This window comes from Corvus kubaryi, unplaced genomic scaffold, assembly GCF_017639235.1.
Source record: "Corvus kubaryi isolate FWS band 111438036 unplaced genomic scaffold, C.kubaryi_AGA036_p1.0 71, whole genome shotgun sequence".
Taxonomy (NCBI): Eukaryota; Metazoa; Chordata; class Aves; order Passeriformes; family Corvidae; genus Corvus; species Corvus kubaryi.
This window is the reverse complement of record NW_024582059.1, coordinates 6,663,909-6,684,750: the sequence shown is the minus strand read 5'-3', so window position 1 is coordinate 6,684,750 and position 20,842 is coordinate 6,663,909. Positions and strand designations below refer to the sequence as shown.

The following is a 20,842-nucleotide window of genomic DNA, read 5'->3' as shown; positions in this document are numbered from 1 at the left end:
TGCTCCTCCACCGCAGGTAAGTTACTTCCTTCACTCACTTCAAACTATTGCCATGATGGCAAAATGTCATCTTACACAATAAATAGAAAAAAAATAAAGCTTACCTCAGAAAAGCTCTTAGCAGGTAATTATACTTAAGCCACTATTTAAGTACAAAGGAAGTCCTTTCTGTAGCTCATTTGGGAACAAAATTACATGTACCCTTTAGTAAGAATTTTTACATCTCTAGTGTCAAAACTGAGAAATGTCAACTACTGATAAAAAGGCTTAAGCATGTGAGATTCCCTACTGTATTAATCTAAAAGGCAGGAAGGAAAAAACAATCTCTTTCAGAAACAATTTTAGGCTGTGACTGCTAACAGGATGCTTGGTCTAATTCAAGACTGTCACTAGGAAGACAACTTCTTCAGTGTTCCCTAAACCATCTAATTTAGTTTAAAAAAATTATGGAAACTTGTTTTGTACAAGATGGAAATAAAATGCTTTTGCTCTGAAGCCTTCCTATACATATAAACATAAATTGATCAGTGTATTATACAGATAATGGAAACCATGAGGAAGAAGGGTAAGTCCTATTTTAAACTAATTCAAACTTAAGCATCAGAATTCCTGTACAGAGATGAGCTGGAAGGATCAAACAATTTTAACAGAAGTACATTGTAGCGGTAGCAAAAACTTACTGAAAAATGAAAACAAAGGCAGGGAGAATGGGAAGACACCTTCAGCATATCTGTTTTCAACCTAGCATAGTTTTAAAACACAGCTCTTAGGAGCATTTTCTAATTTAAGAATCAGTATCAGCATTTAGATTAGACTTCAGCTTCTTCAAGAAAATTAATTTTAATATGGATTTTTTCAATCCTTTTATTTTCCAATTTTTTCAGCAAGAACCAGAAATAAAGTTAGGCCAACACCAATTTTTTAGTCACCTGATCATCTGATCCATCACAAAGCCAACTTTTGATGGCTATGTGATTCCAGACCAGGGAGTCCTAGTGCAGATGCCTTTATGAAGGAACAGTGCTCAGGAGCTATGTTTTAAGCGTGTACCGTTATGGAAACCAAAATGTTTGCTTATTTTCTCGATTTTTTTTTCTCTTATCATCTGTTGATGGTTCACATTTCTTCCCTGACCTCTATTTTTATTCTAAGAAGTGGATGCAACTGCATATGTGATAATATATTCAAAAATACAAAGTAATAATCCATTTTAATTGGTTTAGCTTGTCCCCATGATTTTTCCCTTAAATTTTCCTCCAAGGAACATGGTTTGCTATCGTTGTCATCTGGGGCCAGTCATGTATTCTTTGACAGACTATTTTTACCTGTGTTTAAATTTTTAAAATAAATTAATCAACCCATATTGAAAATGTTAATCCACTAAGAGACCTGGATAAACTGACAACTATCTATCTATATTTTAATCACATTTTCCTTCCTCTGAAGACATGGGAAATACAGCCACACATGATTATAACTATCTCCCTTACCATGACTAGGAACAAAAATCAGATCTTGAAAGACCATACTTTTTACATCTAATTAGAGACAATTTAAAAGGACTCATTTATCACAGAACAATTTAAAGGTTGTTTTGTATGGCAGTTTTATTTTTGCCTGGTAGAATAAGAAGGGTAAGAATACCATCATTAAGAGGATATCAATGAAATGGTAGGGTTGAAATAAACACTTATGGAAAAAAACCCACCCTTCCAATCAACAGTTCAAGAGTCCTGTTTTAAATTAAGAAACTATAAGGGAATTAATTACAGAAAGTAGTACTTCTCAGTTCAAATTCTTAAAGCTTAATTTTGAAGAAGCCTCTTCATAGTTCTCTCGCTTTCGTTGTGCATAACCTCCATGACAGTGTTGCCAAACATGCACATTACTTTGAATATTAAATCAGTAATTATGTGACTCATTTAACCATTAAATATGGTAAACTGGAAAAGTAATGCTTTTGCAAACTTGAAACTTCCTGTATCAACAAGAAATTTACTGCCATAATGTTTGCCATTTGTAGCTGGAGCAGCTTGCTTAGGGACTTCTAAAGCTGCCTGCTCTAAAAGGGTGTCCTCCAGTGATACAGCAAGAACTCAGAAAATTCAGCTTATTTTCTTTGCTTGCTCTACTTTTAAATGAATATCTATTTCAAGATATAACAACTTAAAATATTTCTAGAAAGCAGTTAACTTCTAGAACAAAACTCCTAAACATAACATGAGAATTAGCAGCTTACCTTATTTTCTTCCAAAAATTTCAATTTGATAGATACGTCATTACGCATTTTGTCGTATTTCTCTTTATGCACTTGAAACAGTTGCTGTGATTGTTCAATCTTTGGCAGAGTGTTTGCATCACGAGGGCCAAGATTCAGCTCTTCCAGGTCTGTTCGATAAGCATCGTATTCAATCCTGAGAAGAAAGAGGAGAAGGGGGAAAAAACAAAAAAAAATCTAAGGGTAGCGTCTCAAAACTGACCTCACAATTAAGTACAGAAAAAATTTTAAAAACTGGTTAAGTATTTTTTCTCCCTGCTCCTATTTACCAAACAAGCCCACTCTGAAGCACATGTATAAAACTGCCTCAACAAGCACCCTCCCTTTTCTGTTTCTGCCTCGGTCACATGCTCTCAGCCCTCTGTTTTGTACAGGCTTCAGTAGTCAGAGCTTTTCCTGGGACATCTCAACCTACTAACCCAGAAAAAGGTAGCAAATATTTTTCAGGTCATTCTTCTGCTGTTGAATCAGTTCAATGGAGAGCTTGTGTTAAGAGTAAGAGACACATCAAGAGCATGACACCCCCTTTAAGCAGATGTTTGAGGAACAGGTCACTTATACCAAACTCTGACCTAAAGCACTTTCAGCATGCTCCACGCTTCTCCATATGCATTAACTGGACAGTTTCATAACTCTTCCACAACACTTTTCTGAGAACTTGTCTGTCCTATGGAAAAAACAGACTGCAAAAATGATGGTGCAGCCCTGCCCAAAGCATTACTCTTCCTTCCACAGTTTTCTGTAGCTGTCAAATGATGGAACCTAGCATATCCACCAATTTTAATGCGACAAACCACACTATTTCTGGCCTTTTAAACATGCTTTCTCACAAACATTTCTTAAACTGGAAACAAATAAGGATTAAAAACCGGTTATAAAACACAGTTTTCAGCTGATATAACTGCTCAAAAATAAAATACAACCTTTTCAGAGGTAAGAGGAATAATATTCACAGGGCTCTTCCTGATTCTCATTGCCACTATAATTGAGGATTTATATGTAATTTATGGCTTAATTCCAAAAAGGAAACTATTAAACTAATAGAGAGCGGATAAAAGATGGGAACAGATGAACACTGAAGCGCAACTAGGGACAGGAAAGAAGAGGCACAGAAATAAATGCAACCTATTTTCACAGTGCAAAATGACGAACCGGCCCTCTCAGTGAAGAACCTTCGTAATTTATTTGCCTTATTAAAATGGCAAAGTATTTGATTTCTTTAGTGAACAGAAAGAGAAAGCGATGAAGGTATTTCAGGAGGGAAGAACCATATATAGAAAATGACTGACAAAAACAACTGCAGCAGATGTATTTTGCACAAATTTTCAAGGGGATACCTGGAAAACGTATGAACCAATTCTTTTTTTTTTTTTTTTTTTAACATGCCAAAAGTAAAGCAATACCTTATCTACACATTAATTCTGCCTTTCATGCCTTTGAAAGTTTACCTAAATATCAAAACAATAACTTACTATTTTGCTTAAAAATAAGCACTAGAACAGAACAATTAAAAAAGAGAGGGAAAGAACTTCAAAACTCAAGCAGTTTGCACTTTCTGACCTAAAAAAATCCACAGAATCACAAAAAATTATGTGCATGAACTACATCCTTTGTCAAATTAAAAGAAACTGTGAAAGAAAGTCAGAATGGAACCACTCATCAGAAATAACTACAAGTTCCTGGCAGGAAAAAGGAACCCAGCTTTAAAGTGCTATGCCACATCTAAAAGTAACCTTCTCCAGGGTAGGAAAGCCATTCCTCGCTCACTGAGAAAGTCCGGTTTTATTTTCCCCTTTCTGACCAAGCCTGCAACTTCTGCATAAAAACTGAAGTGTGAATTGCAGGCATTGTTCATCAACAGAGGCACAAGAGTAAATGTCTTTCAGTCACAGAGATTATTTTACCTATTGCAATGCAGCTGGATAGAAGGGCTAATCTTCCACTGTCACGCTACCTTAGAAAGCTACCTTAATCTAGCACGCGGGAAATGCCAGCTATAATTACTCCTACAGCTAACAAGTAAAATTCAGTCTACAAGGGAACATGTACAAAACATATGAAGATCTGTGCAATCAGTTATAGTTAAACGGAAACCCTCATTAGATGAGAGCTGTGTTACAAGGTTTTTATCTGACAGGTTAGTCACTCAAATACACAGCCTAAGCTGCTACAGAGTCTGCTTCCCAAGAATTAATTCATAATGAAAAGAGCTAGACACAGGATAGCTACCTGGCACTTTCATACTGTTTCACAGTCAACAACGTATCCTCAATTGTTTTATTTACCAGTGTATTCACACTGGCAATAAAAAAGTTAATAGCCCCGAGAAGGGTTTCTCCATTTTTGGCTAGAAGTTTCTGCGTATCTGCATTGTAGCCAAACTCCTCCTATAAACAAAGGACAGAGAAAACAAAAGCTGTAGATCAATTGAAATCATAACATTCATCAGCAAATACATAAAAAAATGCAAACACAGATGTGTCAGTTCTTTCACTTCCGTTTGGGTATGATTATGATTAAACCAATATGACTTTGATACCATATTCAGTTCACAGTTCTTATGAAATCTCTCCACCATCAGTAAAACATGGTTTAGATTTTGTTACCACACATGATGTTAAATCCTATTTTATAATGTGATTTTTCTGCACTCTGGTATCTTGAATGTTACTTAAAAGTAAGTGCTAATGCAATCTTCGCATTGTCATTCAGCAGGGTTTTAATCCAGCATCTCTCGTGGTTGTCTAGGTAATGCTTTAATACGAACAGAGACACCACTACATTAAATTCAGTAATGTAACTAAATGCACAAGGGCACACAGCATTAATTAGCTATTAAGTTTTATTCTTACATTCTGGAAAGGAGCACTGCAAAAAAACCCCCAGCATCTATCACGGTTTAATAGGCTGTAAATAATTGAAGAGCAGAGCATTATAATGAATAACAAATAAAAATATTAATGTAGCTCATACATAAATTTCAAAGGGACAAGGGCAAAATTATTTCCAAGGCATTTCAGCCACATTTAGATATATGTTTGTCCATGTCTCTTTGTTAACAGCAGTGTAGACTGACCAAAGCTGCAAAGATTTTCCTAATGCATGGATGCCAAATGAATCCAATTATTATATCTATGTCATCCATATGGTATCTCCGTATTCTACAGATGGGAGCTCTCACAAAAGAGTACAATCTCTGGTTGTAATGACTGTAAAACATACTAGGTTTGTATTTGGAACTTGGGCCTTTTTAGAGCTTGCACACTGCCAACAACTGACTCAGAAGTGCTGTATTCTCCCAGTCTCCTTTCATCTGTCTAGAAAATGAACACCAGAGCCAAATGATATTTCATGTTAACAAGTTCACGACAGTAAGGGTAATGCATAATGGGCAACGGTAAGACAAGAATCCTCTAGAAAAGAGGGTGCAGTGGAAGTGAGCAACTGAAGGAGAAGAAAAAAGAAAGAGAACTTAGGGCAAGTTTTCATGAGCTAAGCCCTGTAAACACTGCTAAAGATCTGCCATCTTTGCTTTGTACAGCTGCTTTGGGCAGCAAAAGCAGTTGGCTAAATTGCTACAGATTTTGCTGGAAAAAAACCCCAAAACAGTATTTTCCAGCTGGCTTTGCTCTAACATTGCCGGCTACACAGCTAACACGAGTGCTAGCACAGAGAAGAAATAGCAGCATGCTGGCAAAGACAACAGCAGCAGGACTGCCCCTTGCAGCAGCTTAGTCTCATCTCTTTTTCCTTCTGCAGGCAAGACTGCAATTAGTTTTCCAGCTGGTCCTCTCACTCAGATCATCCCAAATGAACAACACTACCACTTCAAAGGGGGAGGTACGAAGGATGGGACTGCAGCGGCCTGCAGTACTAAGGAACGCGCTAATCAACAACCGTGTCCTTCCAATGGCTCACAGTTTCATACACACTTTTGAGCTTTGTCCATGACCTCTGCAGATTATCTCTTATGAAACACATAGGAAATCCTTTCTGTACCAAGAGTCTACGCTCATTTCACACCTTATGCTCAGGTCAATTAAAATTTGGATTCATCTGCCTATATAATTAGAGGCACATGAGCCTGGAACTAGGAGTTACCTTTGTATCCAAAAGAGAAACAGCAACCCATTCACATTAAGTAATACCTCACCAGATACCACATTAAAATTTCGTTTTGTTATCATGTATAAAAGAAGAAGTATTACCTTGAGACTTGGAGTTTTTTTAAATTTTATTTAAGCTTATATACTGTTATCACATTAAAGACTAACTATTCAGAAATTTTACTTTTAGTCCTGCACAAGTTTTAGAGGCAACAATCCAAATATCCAAAAGTAGGCCAGGCTACAGATGATAATACATTGCAGATTAAACAGAGGGAAAATGCAAAGAGGAAAGAGACAAACACCAGGAAAGTCTCCAAGAGGCAAAGGTCAGATAACTTTTATTACAGCAGCAGAAACCTTTATTTGATTTTCATCAACAGCCCCATTCAATAATCTACACGAGGTGAATGACGGAAACAAATTCCAGACCAATACAAGACGTTGAAAGAACCTGGAAGACCAGTATTCCCATTAGAAGTTACAAGCTAATCATGGGAAAAAACCCAACATTCACTAAATGAGCATGATGCCAGATTCCATCCAAGTTTTGGAAGAAACACCAAGCTTCAGCACATACTTCGTAACAACCACTAAGTTCTGCCACAAACCACATGCCCATATTTGTGTCAAGAATAAACTGATTATTAAAAGCTTCTTTTAGCAGATCATTTAACTTCTTAGCTGCTAGAAGTGTGCTACATTCACAGATTTTCATCTGTCAGACTAATATTAAAAATTCCTTCACATCAGTGTAGGAGTTTTAAATTTTTTCAGCTAGCTGTCACTTGAAGTTCCTCTGTGCAAGCATGAACTCCACCTACTCCCTTAAAACTCAATGGGAAAAGAGAATTATGAAAAGACAGATGTTTTTAAAATCACAAAGATAATTTGAGCTGTTTCAGCAGCTCTGTTTTAGGGAATCATTAAGCCATTTAATACTGGTTTTCCAAAGGATCAAATTGTTTTAACTTTGCAAATGCAGCACAAGCAATGTAGAAGCAAGTCAGCTACTACACTCTGTAAGCAACATCCACGTTCTCTCTCTTTACAGCAAACAGCTTTACTACTGGCAACAGAAAGTGCCAGTACTACGTAGACTTCTAAACCATGGAATCATAACAACCCAGATATCTCAAGACTGCCTCTCTTGCTCAGCAACTCCAGACAACATAAGAATACAGATTAGTCTTATTAGTAGGAAAATTCTGATTAAGAAAGGACTTTGAGATCAAATCTCAATGCTTAAACATGCTACAGAAAAATAATTTACTCACATTCAATGTGCACAAGTGAAGTAATGTGCCCTAATCTACTTACTCCCAGGCACATTCCCCAAAGACATCTTGTAATTGAAATGACGTAACACTCTGGAACACTTTGATGACATTTCATTAGAAGCAAACTTAATAGTAAAATGCATCTTCTCTGCAAAGCATAATTGCCAGTTCTTGAGTTCAACCATCAACTAGAGGCTAACATTTAAGAAACAATAAAGAACTACAGTAATTTCAGTCATTTCCTATAGTTTTAAGTGAATAACATAAGCTTTCAACACAAAGAGCATGTAATATATTGTTAACTACAATGTTTGTAAAAGTAGAGGCTAACAAGTAGATACCCTGCACGAGTCAATTAGGCTTATCTTAATCTCTGCCACTATGTTTTTACATTGTAAAAGTCTTACATGAAGTTCCAATGATTTCAAACTCAGGTCAGCAAACGCATCTCCAAGTTGCCTTTGGGTATGTACCATCTGGAAGAGCTGCGTGGACAGTGTCTGTGCCAGTCTCAAGATATTTTCATATTTTTTTTTGTTATCTCTCAATATATCTATCTGAGCTTCTAGTTCCAAGTCTACTGTTCTTGAGCCACGACCCAGTTTTTCAGAGATGATCTGACGTGTACACTGCAGAAAAAAAAGTAAATTATAAAGATTCAAGTATATTCAAGACAACACAGCATACACCCATTTTCAGCTTCAAGGGACATATAATTACACACAATTCTTTCACAACCACCCCTCCCAATATAAGTTTGCACAACAAACTGAAAAAACAACACAGTCTTCAGAAGTTTATCAGGACTCAGCAAGAACAGTTGGACAAGTCTCAACTCCTACTAAGATGAATATTCGAGTTAGCAAATCAAGAGCATAACTAATTGTTTCTCAAGTAAAAGAACACTTATCTCTTTATAGGTTTGGTGAATCTCATTAAGTTAAAAGAAGCATTTTAGCGCACTGCATTTAAAAGTCAGTTAATAGGAGCATTACTATTCTGCATAAAAATGTCTAGTTAGTAATTTTCTGGGCTTTGTCTACCAATCATCCTATTCCAGAACATCCATGTTGCATTTTCCAAAAATGTTCTTTTTGAGGTTTTTCTTAGGGGTTAAGTAAGAAGGTGGTGGTTTTCAGCATGTTTTTCTAAATCTGACTAGAAAACTGGGAACTCCTACTGAGAAATATGCAAAAGTATTAAAATGCAGTTATTATTTATACATCTATAAAACAGAGACGATTTACTCAGACTATTTCTTTTCTGTCATAAGTCAAATTCTTAGTAGATTTGCCGTTCATTAACACACTGAGCAGGAAATCTGCTCTTACAAGGCTGTGGACACTTTCACCCAGCCTATGGCTGTGACAGAGGAGGCTGCTACCACGTTCCACTGATCCGTGACACCTTGTCTGCCAGCAATTCGAGCCCAACTTGGCAGTGAGCCTCCCAAGATGCACATTGGGATTTCCCTTGACTGAGACACAGGAGAAGCCATTTGCAAAGCAGATGTGTAGCAAAGCTATACTATTGCTCTATGGAAAGCAGAATTATTTACTGCTGTAGTAAGTTACTTGAAGTTAATCTGTGGTTGTCCCAATGGGTGAAGGGATAACCAACTTAGACATATGAAAAATTACTGATGGAAACAAATGTTACAAGGAAATTAAGTTACTCATCAAGGCCACAACTACTCTGAAAGGAGTTAACCTAAGCACAAAGCTGCTATTTTTATCTTTTTTGTGAAATAATGCCCAAGTTTATCTTATAACATACTCCCCAAATACACTACAGCACTGGATTTTCCAATTCAAGGACTCCCCAAATACACTTTCCCAGGGTTTCCCAATTCAAGGACTTTAGTTTAATCCTGCCTTTACTCGTGTCCAAAGGAGATGCACATTCAACCTCCTGGAACTTCCATGTCCTTTCTAAATGATGAACACAGGAAAGAGTCAAGAATGATCATAGAGAACAAGCTGGTCATTACCCATAAGGTTTAGGTTGGAAGGTACAGATTATTTGGGCTACTTCGTTAGATTCAAGTAATTCACAAGAAAAAGCACAGCTAAGTCTAGGTGACATTTGTCTGTCAAGCATCAGAAATTTGGGCAAGCATAACAATTCACAACCTAGAATATAACTTTACTACCAAACTCTCCAAGAGAAATTGCAAAATACAGCTTAGCAATGAGTGTGCTCAGAGCATAAATAAGTCTTTCATTAGGAACTATGAAAGTGATGGTCAAATTTTGGCTATTTTCCAAAAGAGCTGACACACATACACACAAATCCCCAAGGAAATGCAAGAGAAAAATGTGAATCATGGAAAACAAAATTTTTGAAAGCAAGAATAAATTACAAATGAAGGGATTATTTTCAGCCAAAGGGTATTTGCTTCAGAAGTTACAGCAAAACATCTAAAAAAGCCCAGCATTGACAAGTGAGGAAAACCCAGTAACTGGAAAGACTTACACTGCATGCTTTGTTAAACTCAGATGTAGCGAAAGATAAAGAAGATGCCCCAATCTATTTTGATTTACTCCAGTTCTACGTGGACTAGTACAAGCACACAAGTTGCTCTATATTCTCACTAGCAAACAAAGAAGAATCCACTCATTAATTTCATCATGCTTTGTTCTAAGAGTATCTATAAAGGAAACTGTCATGAATAAGACCATGCTACTCAAAAACAAGTCACCCAATGCAAAGTTTAAGAAAAACAACTCAGAGAAAAAAAGTTACCAAAATACATTTAAGAGAACTATGTTTTAAATTGCATGTTAAAGATAAACAGAGGCATTACTGGACATGTCTCAGAAATAAATGTTCCACTAGTAGCCCAGTGTTAAGAGAGATTTGTAAAACAGGTTTGCCTTTTTTCCCCCCTCAAAGTTGAAGAAGTTGTATGAAAAACAAGAAGATAAGCTTGTGAGAATTGCTGAAAGTCAAGAAGAGTAATGACTTTCTTGTGCCTAAATGTTTTTGCTAGACTGAAAACCTCTTTCTCATCCAAAGGGGAAAGCAGGGGCTGAAGAAAGAACAGAAAAAGATCTTGTCACTAGACTATGGAAAAAAGGGCAATTTCTTTCCATGCTAACTCACTAACTAGGGAGCATACGACTGGCAAATGTGAAGGGGGATGGTAGTTGCAAAGGCATTTATATATGGGAATGACTTCTGAACATATCCAATAATTTAGATTTCTCAACCCCTGATACAGACACCATGGCACAAGAACTACTCATGTCAGATTCCTAAAGAACTTCCCAACCACAGATTTCACCACTAACTCCACTTGTAGATTAATGTCTGGTACATCGATACCAGGGATTTTAAGTTCAGAGGGATTCAAGTGCTGACCATTTACTCCTTCTCCTTATTTCTGCATCTTCTAACCTATGAACAGTTAGCTATTATGAGATAAGGAGGACACTTCTTCCCATGATCTTTCTGATGGGAACCAAAGCAAGCCAGTATTTCCACTGTCCTTAACCATATTAAGTATGCTTTTTGTACATAGCCTACTAAACAAATGTATGGCATCTCCAGGTACATTTGCATAATACTCCATCAACTCAAAATGAACTTTTAAGTTCTCTGAATGATCTTATATCTCAAAAAAAGAGCGCAGAAGTAGTCAATATGGAATTCTAGAAAGATCACAACTGACATATCTCCTTAGGCATGTTTGGAACAGCTAAAAGAAAACATTAATTTAGTTTTCTGAAAATGCTAGTCTTTATTTCCTATGCCATAACTGGTGTGATTCTGGATTTCAGGAAGGGGAAGCTTAAGCCATGAAAGAAATCTAAAAATCTGGACTTTGCAGAGACTACAGTCAAAGAAATAATGTTCTAAAAAGGATCCAAGACCCCTTTCCCAACATTTTTCATTAGTCTTCTAGCTGTTGGTTCACGTCAGCGAGTTTGAGACATCGTGAGTTTTTCTGGTTTTGTTTTCTAAATCAAGGTACCAAAAATACAAAATAAGGTCAAGTCCTGTCCTCTTTAGTTGTGGTATAGCAGATTTGATCCCAAGAGTCAATGTTTTAAAGAGACATGAGAATTTTAAAGAACAGCTTCAGCTCAATAGCACATATTCTGACTGGACCACAGCACACTGTCAGACTAGCTGACAGAATCAGAGAATGGGTCAGGTTGGAAAGGACCACAGTGGGTCACCTGGTCCAACCTCCCTGCTCAAGCAGGGCCATCCTAGAGCACATGGCACAGGGTTGTGTCCAGACAGTTCTTCAATACCTCCAGTGAGGGAGATTCCACCACCTCTCTGGGCAACCTGTGCCATGTGCTCGGTCACCTGCACAGTGAAGTTCTTCCTCATGTTCACATGGAACTTCTGCGCACCAGTTTCTGCCCATTGCCTCTTGTCCTGTTGTTTGGCACCACTGAGCAGAGCCTGGCTCCATATCTTGACACCCTCCCTTCAGATACTTTATAGGCATTCATGAGGTCCCCTCTCAGTTGTCTCTTCTCAAGGCTGAACAGGCCCAACTCCCTCAGCCTTTCCTCCTGAGAGATGTGCTCCAGTCCCTTCACCATCTTTGTTCCCCTCCTCTGGACCTGCTCCAGGAGCGCTGTGTCTCTCTTGTACTGTTGAGCCCAGAATTGCACACAGCACTGCAGATGTGCCTCATCATCTCCCTCAACCTACTGGCAATGCTCTTCCTAAGGCACCCCAGGATACCACTGGACTGCAACTTCTGCAGTTGCTACAACTATTTTGATGACAAGAAAAGTAGCCATTTAAAGAGAAAAACAAAAGAAACTTCTGATTCTAACAGAAAGACAGCATAAGCATTTACTAGAGGGTAGAATGCTTCCCATTCTCACTGAGGAGGATGTCCTTATCTGGACTTAAAGAACACTGGAGTGATTTAGACTTTCTTTTCCACAGATTCTTCATTTCTTCATGGTTTGATGTAGACCCTACTAATGCACCTGCCCACAACTCCATCATTTCAGTTGCAGGCACAACATAAAGTAATTTTTCAAAACTGGTATTTGTTTAAAACTTGACAGGAATGCACTCCCTGACAATTGTTCCTTACTTTATAGCTTTTTAGTGAGAGTCACTTATAGCAAAGTTGTCTGCTTTAAGCACCTTTTCAATTATTATGTTATTTTAAAAATTTCATCATATCTCAACTGATCATGAAGTAGAAGCATATAAAACATACACTAATTGAAGCAACTATTACAACACTAAGAAAAAACAATCAGCCAAGACAGGACAAAATCATAAGAAGACCATATAACAAGTTTTGAACTTAGAGATGGCCCTGATTTTTTCATGTCAACTAAAATCTTATTGTATCAGCAATCACCTCCAAAATAGCAAAAAGATTTAATTCCGAGCTTTAGTGCTGAAATCTCTACATTCGGAATGATGAAGGGAACATTAGAAATGGAACATTCTTTACCTTGCTAAATCAGTAATACCTATTAAAGATTTTCCACATTATACCAGGGATTTAACAAAGAATGCTACACTTGGAAGAAAACTAAGCCTTTCCTATACATTCTTGCTTATGCTCACTGCAACAACAGCTCACTTCATACAGCTCTAGTCCTACCTAGTAGCAATCTCACTTACAGAATACACACACACACACACATATATGGCTGCATACCTTGTAAGTGTTTAGGCTCCACTTTCTCACCAATTCCAGTTTCTCCATTGCTGGATTCTTTACTTCATCTGCTAACAGAACAGGTCCACTCTTCTGCTGAGCTCTGCCCCCTGTGTCAGACACAAAGCAAATCTTCAAGGCCTTGCGTCTGGATTTTTTGTTTGTTTGTTTTAAGGGTAAGTAGCAGATATGGAAGATTTGTGCAATTGCAAATCCAAAAGCAGAACAAGATGACAGTATGAATTTAAATGAAGAAGCAGATTTTTGAAATCAGTTCCAGAAAGAAAGACTTATTTTAAAAGTGATATAAAATGTATGTATATATCACTATTTCATGTAGTAACAGGCTGAATTAAGTGGACTGAAAGCTTAAAACAGCTTTTGAGACATGTTTATTACTTAATCTATGCTTAAAAACTCCAACAGTTGAACACTCTTTTGCATTTAGTCAATCTAAAAGACTGTTTACAACCTGAAGACCATTAAACAACAACTATTGGCATCCTGTTGTCATGAAGTACAGAGTTTTTAGATCTTTTCCAATGAAAGTCATTCTTTCCAGAAGATGTGTTCAGCCAGTATTTAACTTACTTATTTCAGTTTTATTAGCTCATTGTATTAGCAACAAATAATTCTACAAACCAGGAGAATAAAACCAGCAGAGAAGAGATTGAAAGCAACAAATTAAAATACCTAGGGCCAATCACCACACAATTTGCCACTATCCAGCATTTTCAAGCTAGTAGATCACATGGATTCCATGTTTCAATTTTGCAAAATTCCTAGTGTCCTAAATATTAAAAACTGCTAAGTATCATCACTTTTTAAGCAACATTTTTATTTATTCATGTACATACTCATTTTAAGTACTCCTGCTTCTGATCCCTACTGCTACTTACGGCCACCTTAGTCTTGCCAAGTTATTTACGTAAGCAAGAGTTTGGAAAAAAGGTTATACCGATGCCCCAAGATACTTCTTTAGCATCAAGTTCTGCTGTGCTCTTTACATCTTCAACACGCTGTGCAAACATTAAGTAATTAACCCTCTCAACATCCTTATGAGGTAACTGAGTTTTCTCCTTTTATGCAGGAGGAAACAGACTAAGATGTTAAGTAATTTGCCCATAGGCACAAAATGAGTCAAGTGGCAAAGCCTAGATCGGGTGTTGTGCATTCCTAATGGCCACCTCCACAGTCTATTGCAATATGTGACCATTTGGGCAAAAAATGCTAAAAGTGTCAGCTTTAACCTAAATAAAAGATTTTGGTCACTCCTATTTTATCTACTGTTTGTTATTATTAGGATTAGTTATAATTTTAATTTTATAGAGTAAAATCAGCTTAGAGAGAGGAAAGCAGAGGTTAATTTGTAAACTGCTGAAGTCAGAAGTGAGAGCCACCAAAATCCCCCAGAAATTTTATTTCCAACTGATAGTAAATCAAATAATTAGAAACGTGGAGGGGTTAGTACACTGTCAGCAGAGACAAGGGCGTTATCCATTCAGTGCTTCGATACCTGTGGGAATAATTAAATCACAACCTTGTCCAGCCAGTCTGCTAGCTGCTGCACTGCTAGGAGATATAACAGATGATTTGGGTGATGCTGACGAACCTGAAAAGCGGACATTTAACCATGAAAATCCATCATCTTCCCTCAGACGTGAACATGCACTCTTACAGAAACACGTTTCCAAAACAAAGAAACATCTGCTTCAGCAGCTATAGAAGTATTCACAGAAAAGTTGTTGGAATTTCTGACGGAAATGCTTTTTAGGAGGTGCATCTCTCCATGTGAACTACTCCAAGTTTTCATGATTTAATCTTTTTCATGATTTAATCTCTACGTCATGACGACATTTTTTTTTTTTCTGTAAGAGCAATCAAAATACAACTGAGGGGCTCATCAGGTAAGTACAGACAGAAAATTCCATGGAAGATGGTTATATAACAATCCACAGCTGAAACATTCTTTTTCAGGTCTAGGTAGCGTTCACTCTGCATTGTCACTGAATGGAACTTAAAGCATTAAGAGGTGAAGTAAGCCTCAAAATCTCTGCCAGTTTCAGATACACTTACTGACACCAGCTCTTAAGTCTGTATAAACAGGCAGCAATAAGTTATCCTGAAGATCATACAAGTCATTAGCTGTAAACTCATTCCCAAAAGAATGATTTTACAGCACTTGCTTTTTCCCTTAAAAAAATAAACAAAAAACCAAACAAAAAACCTCAAACCAAAACAAAAAGCAACTAACTTTTAACTAAGTGACCTGCACTCTGTGTGCTCTCTAAGCTGTTTTAGGATTATGCTTATTATGCTTTTCAGAGCTTTGCCACTCTTTAGTAACAGATAAATCTGAAGTGGTATCCTTATGGAATTTTCAGGATTTAAAAACCAAGTAAGCTTTTCCTCTATGGTGATGACCACCATATTGGGGGGGGAACATTTACTGCTTTCGCTGATAAATTCCAATGTACTTCAGGGCTAACAGTGTGATGAGGGAAAAGAAAATCAAACCTGAACTTGGCAGTTTCAACAAAATTTAGTTATCAGTAACACCAAAAACATCATTTAAAGTAATTGGATCAACAATCAGCTTTAAAACCTTCCACAGAGCACTACTAACATGGGGTAAATACCAATGATTTGGATCCAACTGCACAGAAAAGATGAGACAAAGACAGCTAACTTGCTGTGTCCTTCTGTAGAGACACATTGCGTAAGAGCTGCAACTGAATTCACCCAGGCATAAAAGTTTGACTGCAAGATCCTGCCTGAATCATTTCAGCAAGCAAGCCAAAACAAGCAGTTAAAAAAATCCTTATCATTTGACAGAGTATTAACACAGACTTATGCATGCTTCATCATTCAACATCGCCCAAATCTGAAAAGCCCTTCCCCTCCAGTACTGTCTACTTTGCATTCAAAAACGAAGCCCTAATAAGGACACTCAAACAGACGACAGAATTTTCAGAAATAGGGCAATCATTCAACTTTTGTTCATGGTTTCATAGGAAGCCCTAGCTTTTACCACTTTCTCTGATTTTGTTAAGAGCATCAGGAAAAATCTGAAGAAAATATCCTTGGAGAAAAACTGTGATATCTAAAGTGTCCAAAGCTCATAATTTGTGTACAGAAATTTCCACAGAACATTTGCATTTCAAACATATTAGTGTAGCTTGAAAAATCTTAAGACACTTTTCCCTTACAGACTAATACAATAAACAGCTGGAACAGTTATCCTGCCAATAGAATACAAAAAGGCAGGAATGGTGAGCAGTTTGCCATCTGCTCCAGTTTTTAGCTAGATATTTTGCTAATTTCAAAGGCATAAAGAAACACAGCATTCACTTTGTAATATATGTAAAGTACAGCATGTAAATCAACTGCATTCATAAGCAAAGAATTCTACCAAACAGGAAATGAAGCAAAATGTAAATTAAATTTATGACTACAAAGAGACTTATTTTCACAGCTGCACATTTGAGATAATTTTAAATCTTTCCAATTCAGAAACTGTCCAAGGTACATAATACATTAAATACCATTTGCCCATACAATATCATGGTATTCTATTGCTTTTAGACTGGAAACAGTGACATTATTGGCTTATTTATCACTTTGCATTTCTCATTGGTTAATACCACATAGATTCTCTAACAAGAAGAATCCCACTTTTTAATCTACCCTAGGTAAGTGAAGTGTGTATCAAGAAATAACTAACTCTCCAGTTACGTTTCAAACCAGACCAATAACCTGCAAAACCTAAAGAAAACTTCAACACAATGTAATAGTAAAATTCTTCAGCCTGACACCAGTTCAAGGTGCCCAAGGCCTTCCCTTCCTGTAAGGGCAGACCAACTTAACACTGAGTAGTTTCCTTTAGTCCCTTGACAGATACTACAAGTGCAGTATATATTCTCTATTTTAACAACCCAGCTACCAGAGAAGATAAACCAGTTGTCACTAATGCAAATCTCATTGTGTACATTTATAAAAAACCGCTCAAAGCAGCTACAGAACACTGTATTTCTGACCATTTAAGAATATCCCTAAAGATTTTAAATTGAGAAATACAAAAAAAACCCCATTTACCTTTACTTGGAAACTGTCCTGCCTCAACAACTCCCTCTTTGGCACTGTCAAAGCCACGAGATGTTATTTTGGTTTCAGAAAGTCCAAGTCCAACTGGTAACGAACATTTCAAGTCCTGGAAAATATATTAATAAAAACGGAAATTTAATGATTTTAAAAAAAAAAAGGATTGAAGTGACTCAAAAATATTATAATGCAGTTTCAGCAGCTCTCAGACAATCAATTCTGCCTTTAGCCTCGAAAGAGTCCTTGCTGGTGTCACAGCTTTCTACTGATATGCACAAATAAAGCTATAAAAAAAAATATAAATGAATGAGAAACACTATAAGTATAGCCTGAGTATTTATTCTAGAATTTTTTGTTATACTGATGATCAAAGAGAACTGCTTCTCTCAGAGAAGCAGTTACCAAACATGTGGCCAGAAACATCATGTTATGTGGTCTGAAGCTGGTCCAAGCAACCATATCAGTTTAATAAAGTTTCCAGTTAAAAACTGACAGGGGTGCAGAATGATGTAAGATTATCAAGCAGAAAACACCTTACAAACCAAAAATATGGAAGCAACTATCACAATGTTGAAAATATTAGAAAATCACTAAGCAAGAAATAGCCTTAAAATTCATAGCATCCTTATTTTTTACAAATAGCACATGAAATCTTTTTAGTATTTGACATGGGGAGTCATCCAGAAAGGCATCACTTCAAAAACTTCCTTCTGAGCACCTATTCTACAACATAAGTGCTCAGAGCACAAAGTTGCCACTTACTTTTGTTTGCTTTGGAAACTCCTTCATTTAAAATTGCCTGTGATCACCTAGTTTAACTTTTGAGGGCTAGTTTAACTACTTCAACCAGCTCTCAAGGAACAAAAATCTTCACTGAAACGCAACACAGGCCTAAGAATCCACACACCACAGCTGACATACCATCCTACTGCCCATTTTTGCTATCTTACCTACCTCTACAAAAAGCTCCCCACAGGTTTCCTGGACCATACTGCCAGCGATCTAATTGAAGTTTAAGCCTCTGGTGTTATGGAATTAGACATGGTGCTTTAAAAAAAGTTCAGGTTTTAAAGCAATTTAAAACCATTAATTAATAGAAGGAAAAAGTGAGTGAAAAAGTACTATAAAAGTGAAAGTGAAAAGGTAAAATACAGTTACAAAAAATAAAGCATCAAGAAATCAGGACATTGTCAGCATCTGGAGTCAGGTACTATTTTGTATCCCCTCTGCTTCCATATAGAGGTAAAAAAGTGGAAAAAGTATGGAGGACCACTAGAGAAAAGCTATACATAACTTTAAGATGTTTGTGTCTAGACACGTGTAGTAACTGTTTATGATCCATACAATGCTTCTAATTGCAAAAAACCCACAACCTTTAAAATCTAATCCATGTTTGACCTATTACTGTAGTCACTCAATCCACAAACCAGAAGCAAAGTAGTGCATAAGAATGATACTGATACTGCCTAGAGGCTCAGATTGTCAAGAAGTAGTTTTGGATCACATCCCCCCAGATTTCTTTAGATGTTTTCAGTTTAGGACAAACCCCTGGGAAGAAGAAAAAAGGAAGAACTACAAACACATGAATTCCAGCAAATTCATTTTTCCATGTGAATTCCAGGAATCTTGCTGACATCAAAAACCCAGCATACTACTGCAAAGAGCAACCAATTCCTACAGCCATACTTTCACTTACATGAACAGGCTACTTGATAATAGATTATGCCATATTTGTGTATCTGAAGCATTATACCAAAAAAAAAGAAAAACAGCAAGAAAAACAAATAGTAGTCACATGCAGAACCTGATCTCACAAATTAAGCATATCAGAACATTGGATACATACTGGTTTCAGTCTTCACAACTGACTTAATACTGGTCTTCCATTTAAGTACCCGCAGTTGGTGGTACGCTGGAAAGCCTTTGCTTCAACTTAGTTTAGCTAACAGACAGAGGCCATTTAGCTCAAAATGTAGCAAGTCACTAGAACATGAAAAAGCAGAGACACTTGAAAAAGGATAACCAGATTGCAGAGAAGATGCACTGATTTCACTAAAAGGACACAGCGTGAATTATTTTTTTCCTGAAGGCACCTTGGCATGTTGTGTAGTTTTCAGAAATATCTAAACCTGGAGCCAAACAAATGTAGACAGCTAACCTGCTTAAGCCTGTTTGCAATAGGAATCTAAGCAATCAACTGTATTTAAGGTTAAAATGCAGAACATCTGCTTTGTACAGACAAAAGTTTGTATCTAAACCTAAGCAACTGCACTACTTCCGTACACTCAATGTAATTCTCCTTTGAAGTTAAACACAAGCTGAAAAAACTATAGAATTAAGTAAATCAAAATACAATGCATCCATCTCTTAAATAAAAACTTGATATTTGGATTATGAAAATTTTAAACATCTACAATTGTGTATATATACACACCAGAGTTTTTTACATTAATATATACATATGTATATATATACAAACACAGATTTGTTCGAAGAGATCTACTTTTTTCCCCACTGTCAGAAAGGCAAAGTTCAATGTAAAGAAAGGCAAAGTTTAATTCAAACCTCTTTTTAAATACCTATAAACCAGTTCAAATATATCTTTATGAAGAATGATATTCTTACGTATGGATTTAAAAAAAAACCTTTACCATTTGTTGATTTGTACATGACCAGAATGAAGAAAAAGTCAGTGATTATCAAGATAATACCTTTTTGTTGTTTACAAACATGCAAGTTACTGTTCAGGGGAGACACATTGCTGCATGTAAACTACATTTTTTAATGTCATTCTTGCAACTGATTGTGCTTGCTTTTTTTTTTTTTTTACACAAGCGTAAATAAACAAAAAAGATGGCAAAAAGTCTGTAAGCACACTGACAAAACAGTTTATCCCTTCAATAACTTACAAAGAGGGATAATTTAGAAACACTGCACAAAACGTAACACTTAAGGGAAGGTATGACTGTACTTAATGTTTGAGTGGTAAGAAGACAACATAAATAGCTTTCTTTTTTCTTCCCACTAAAAGTAAGTTTGCTGTTACAACACAGGAAGTGAGGACAGATTTCCCTACTACAATATGGTGATTATATTTTGGCAATGTATTGCTCTTCTAGCTAAGTTTAAGATTTCCCCCCTTCTTTGTAAAAGGTAAATTCAAGTCTTTAGAATTGATCAAAATTTACTGATATATTTCAAGTCCACAGATCTATTAAGGGATCACCATCACCAAAAAACAAATAGAAAAATGCTTCATTAATAATTTTCACTTGTATGAGGCTGAAACCATATTTATGCAATTATCATCTAGCACAAATATTTTAATATTGTAACTTCACTGAGACCCAGAGCTAGAGGTACAAAAAAACCACAACTCAGAAGATTCCCAAGTTAAAAGGTTGCATTACCTACCCCATTCTCA

General features: G+C 36.6%; 1 protein-coding gene across 6 annotated transcripts in view; it reads right to left on the bottom strand.

Moving 5' to 3' along the window:
* Nucleotides 1–6: 6 nt before the first annotated feature.
* ARFIP1 (ADP ribosylation factor interacting protein 1) overlaps nucleotides 7–20,842 on the bottom strand; it is a 34,511-nt gene continuing 13,675 nt past the window's right edge. For 3 of the 6 annotated variants that reach the window (XM_042050006.1, XM_042050007.1, XM_042050010.1), the window contains exons 4-9: nucleotides 17,413–17,527; nucleotides 14,834–14,929; nucleotides 13,318–13,427; nucleotides 8,072–8,293; nucleotides 4,508–4,665; nucleotides 7–2,414 (exon numbers count right to left, since the gene is read on the bottom strand). In XM_042050006.1, coding sequence (XP_041905940.1) covers nucleotides 2,228–2,414; nucleotides 4,508–4,665; nucleotides 8,072–8,293; nucleotides 13,318–13,427; nucleotides 14,834–14,929; nucleotides 17,413–17,527 — 888 coding nt within the window. In that variant the 3' untranslated portion in view covers nucleotides 7–2,227. The remainder of the gene's footprint in view (nucleotides 2,415–4,507; nucleotides 4,666–8,071; nucleotides 8,294–13,317; nucleotides 13,428–14,833; nucleotides 14,930–17,412; nucleotides 17,528–20,842) is intronic. The other 3 variants (XM_042050008.1, XM_042050009.1, XM_042050012.1) reach the window with 3 other exon arrangements.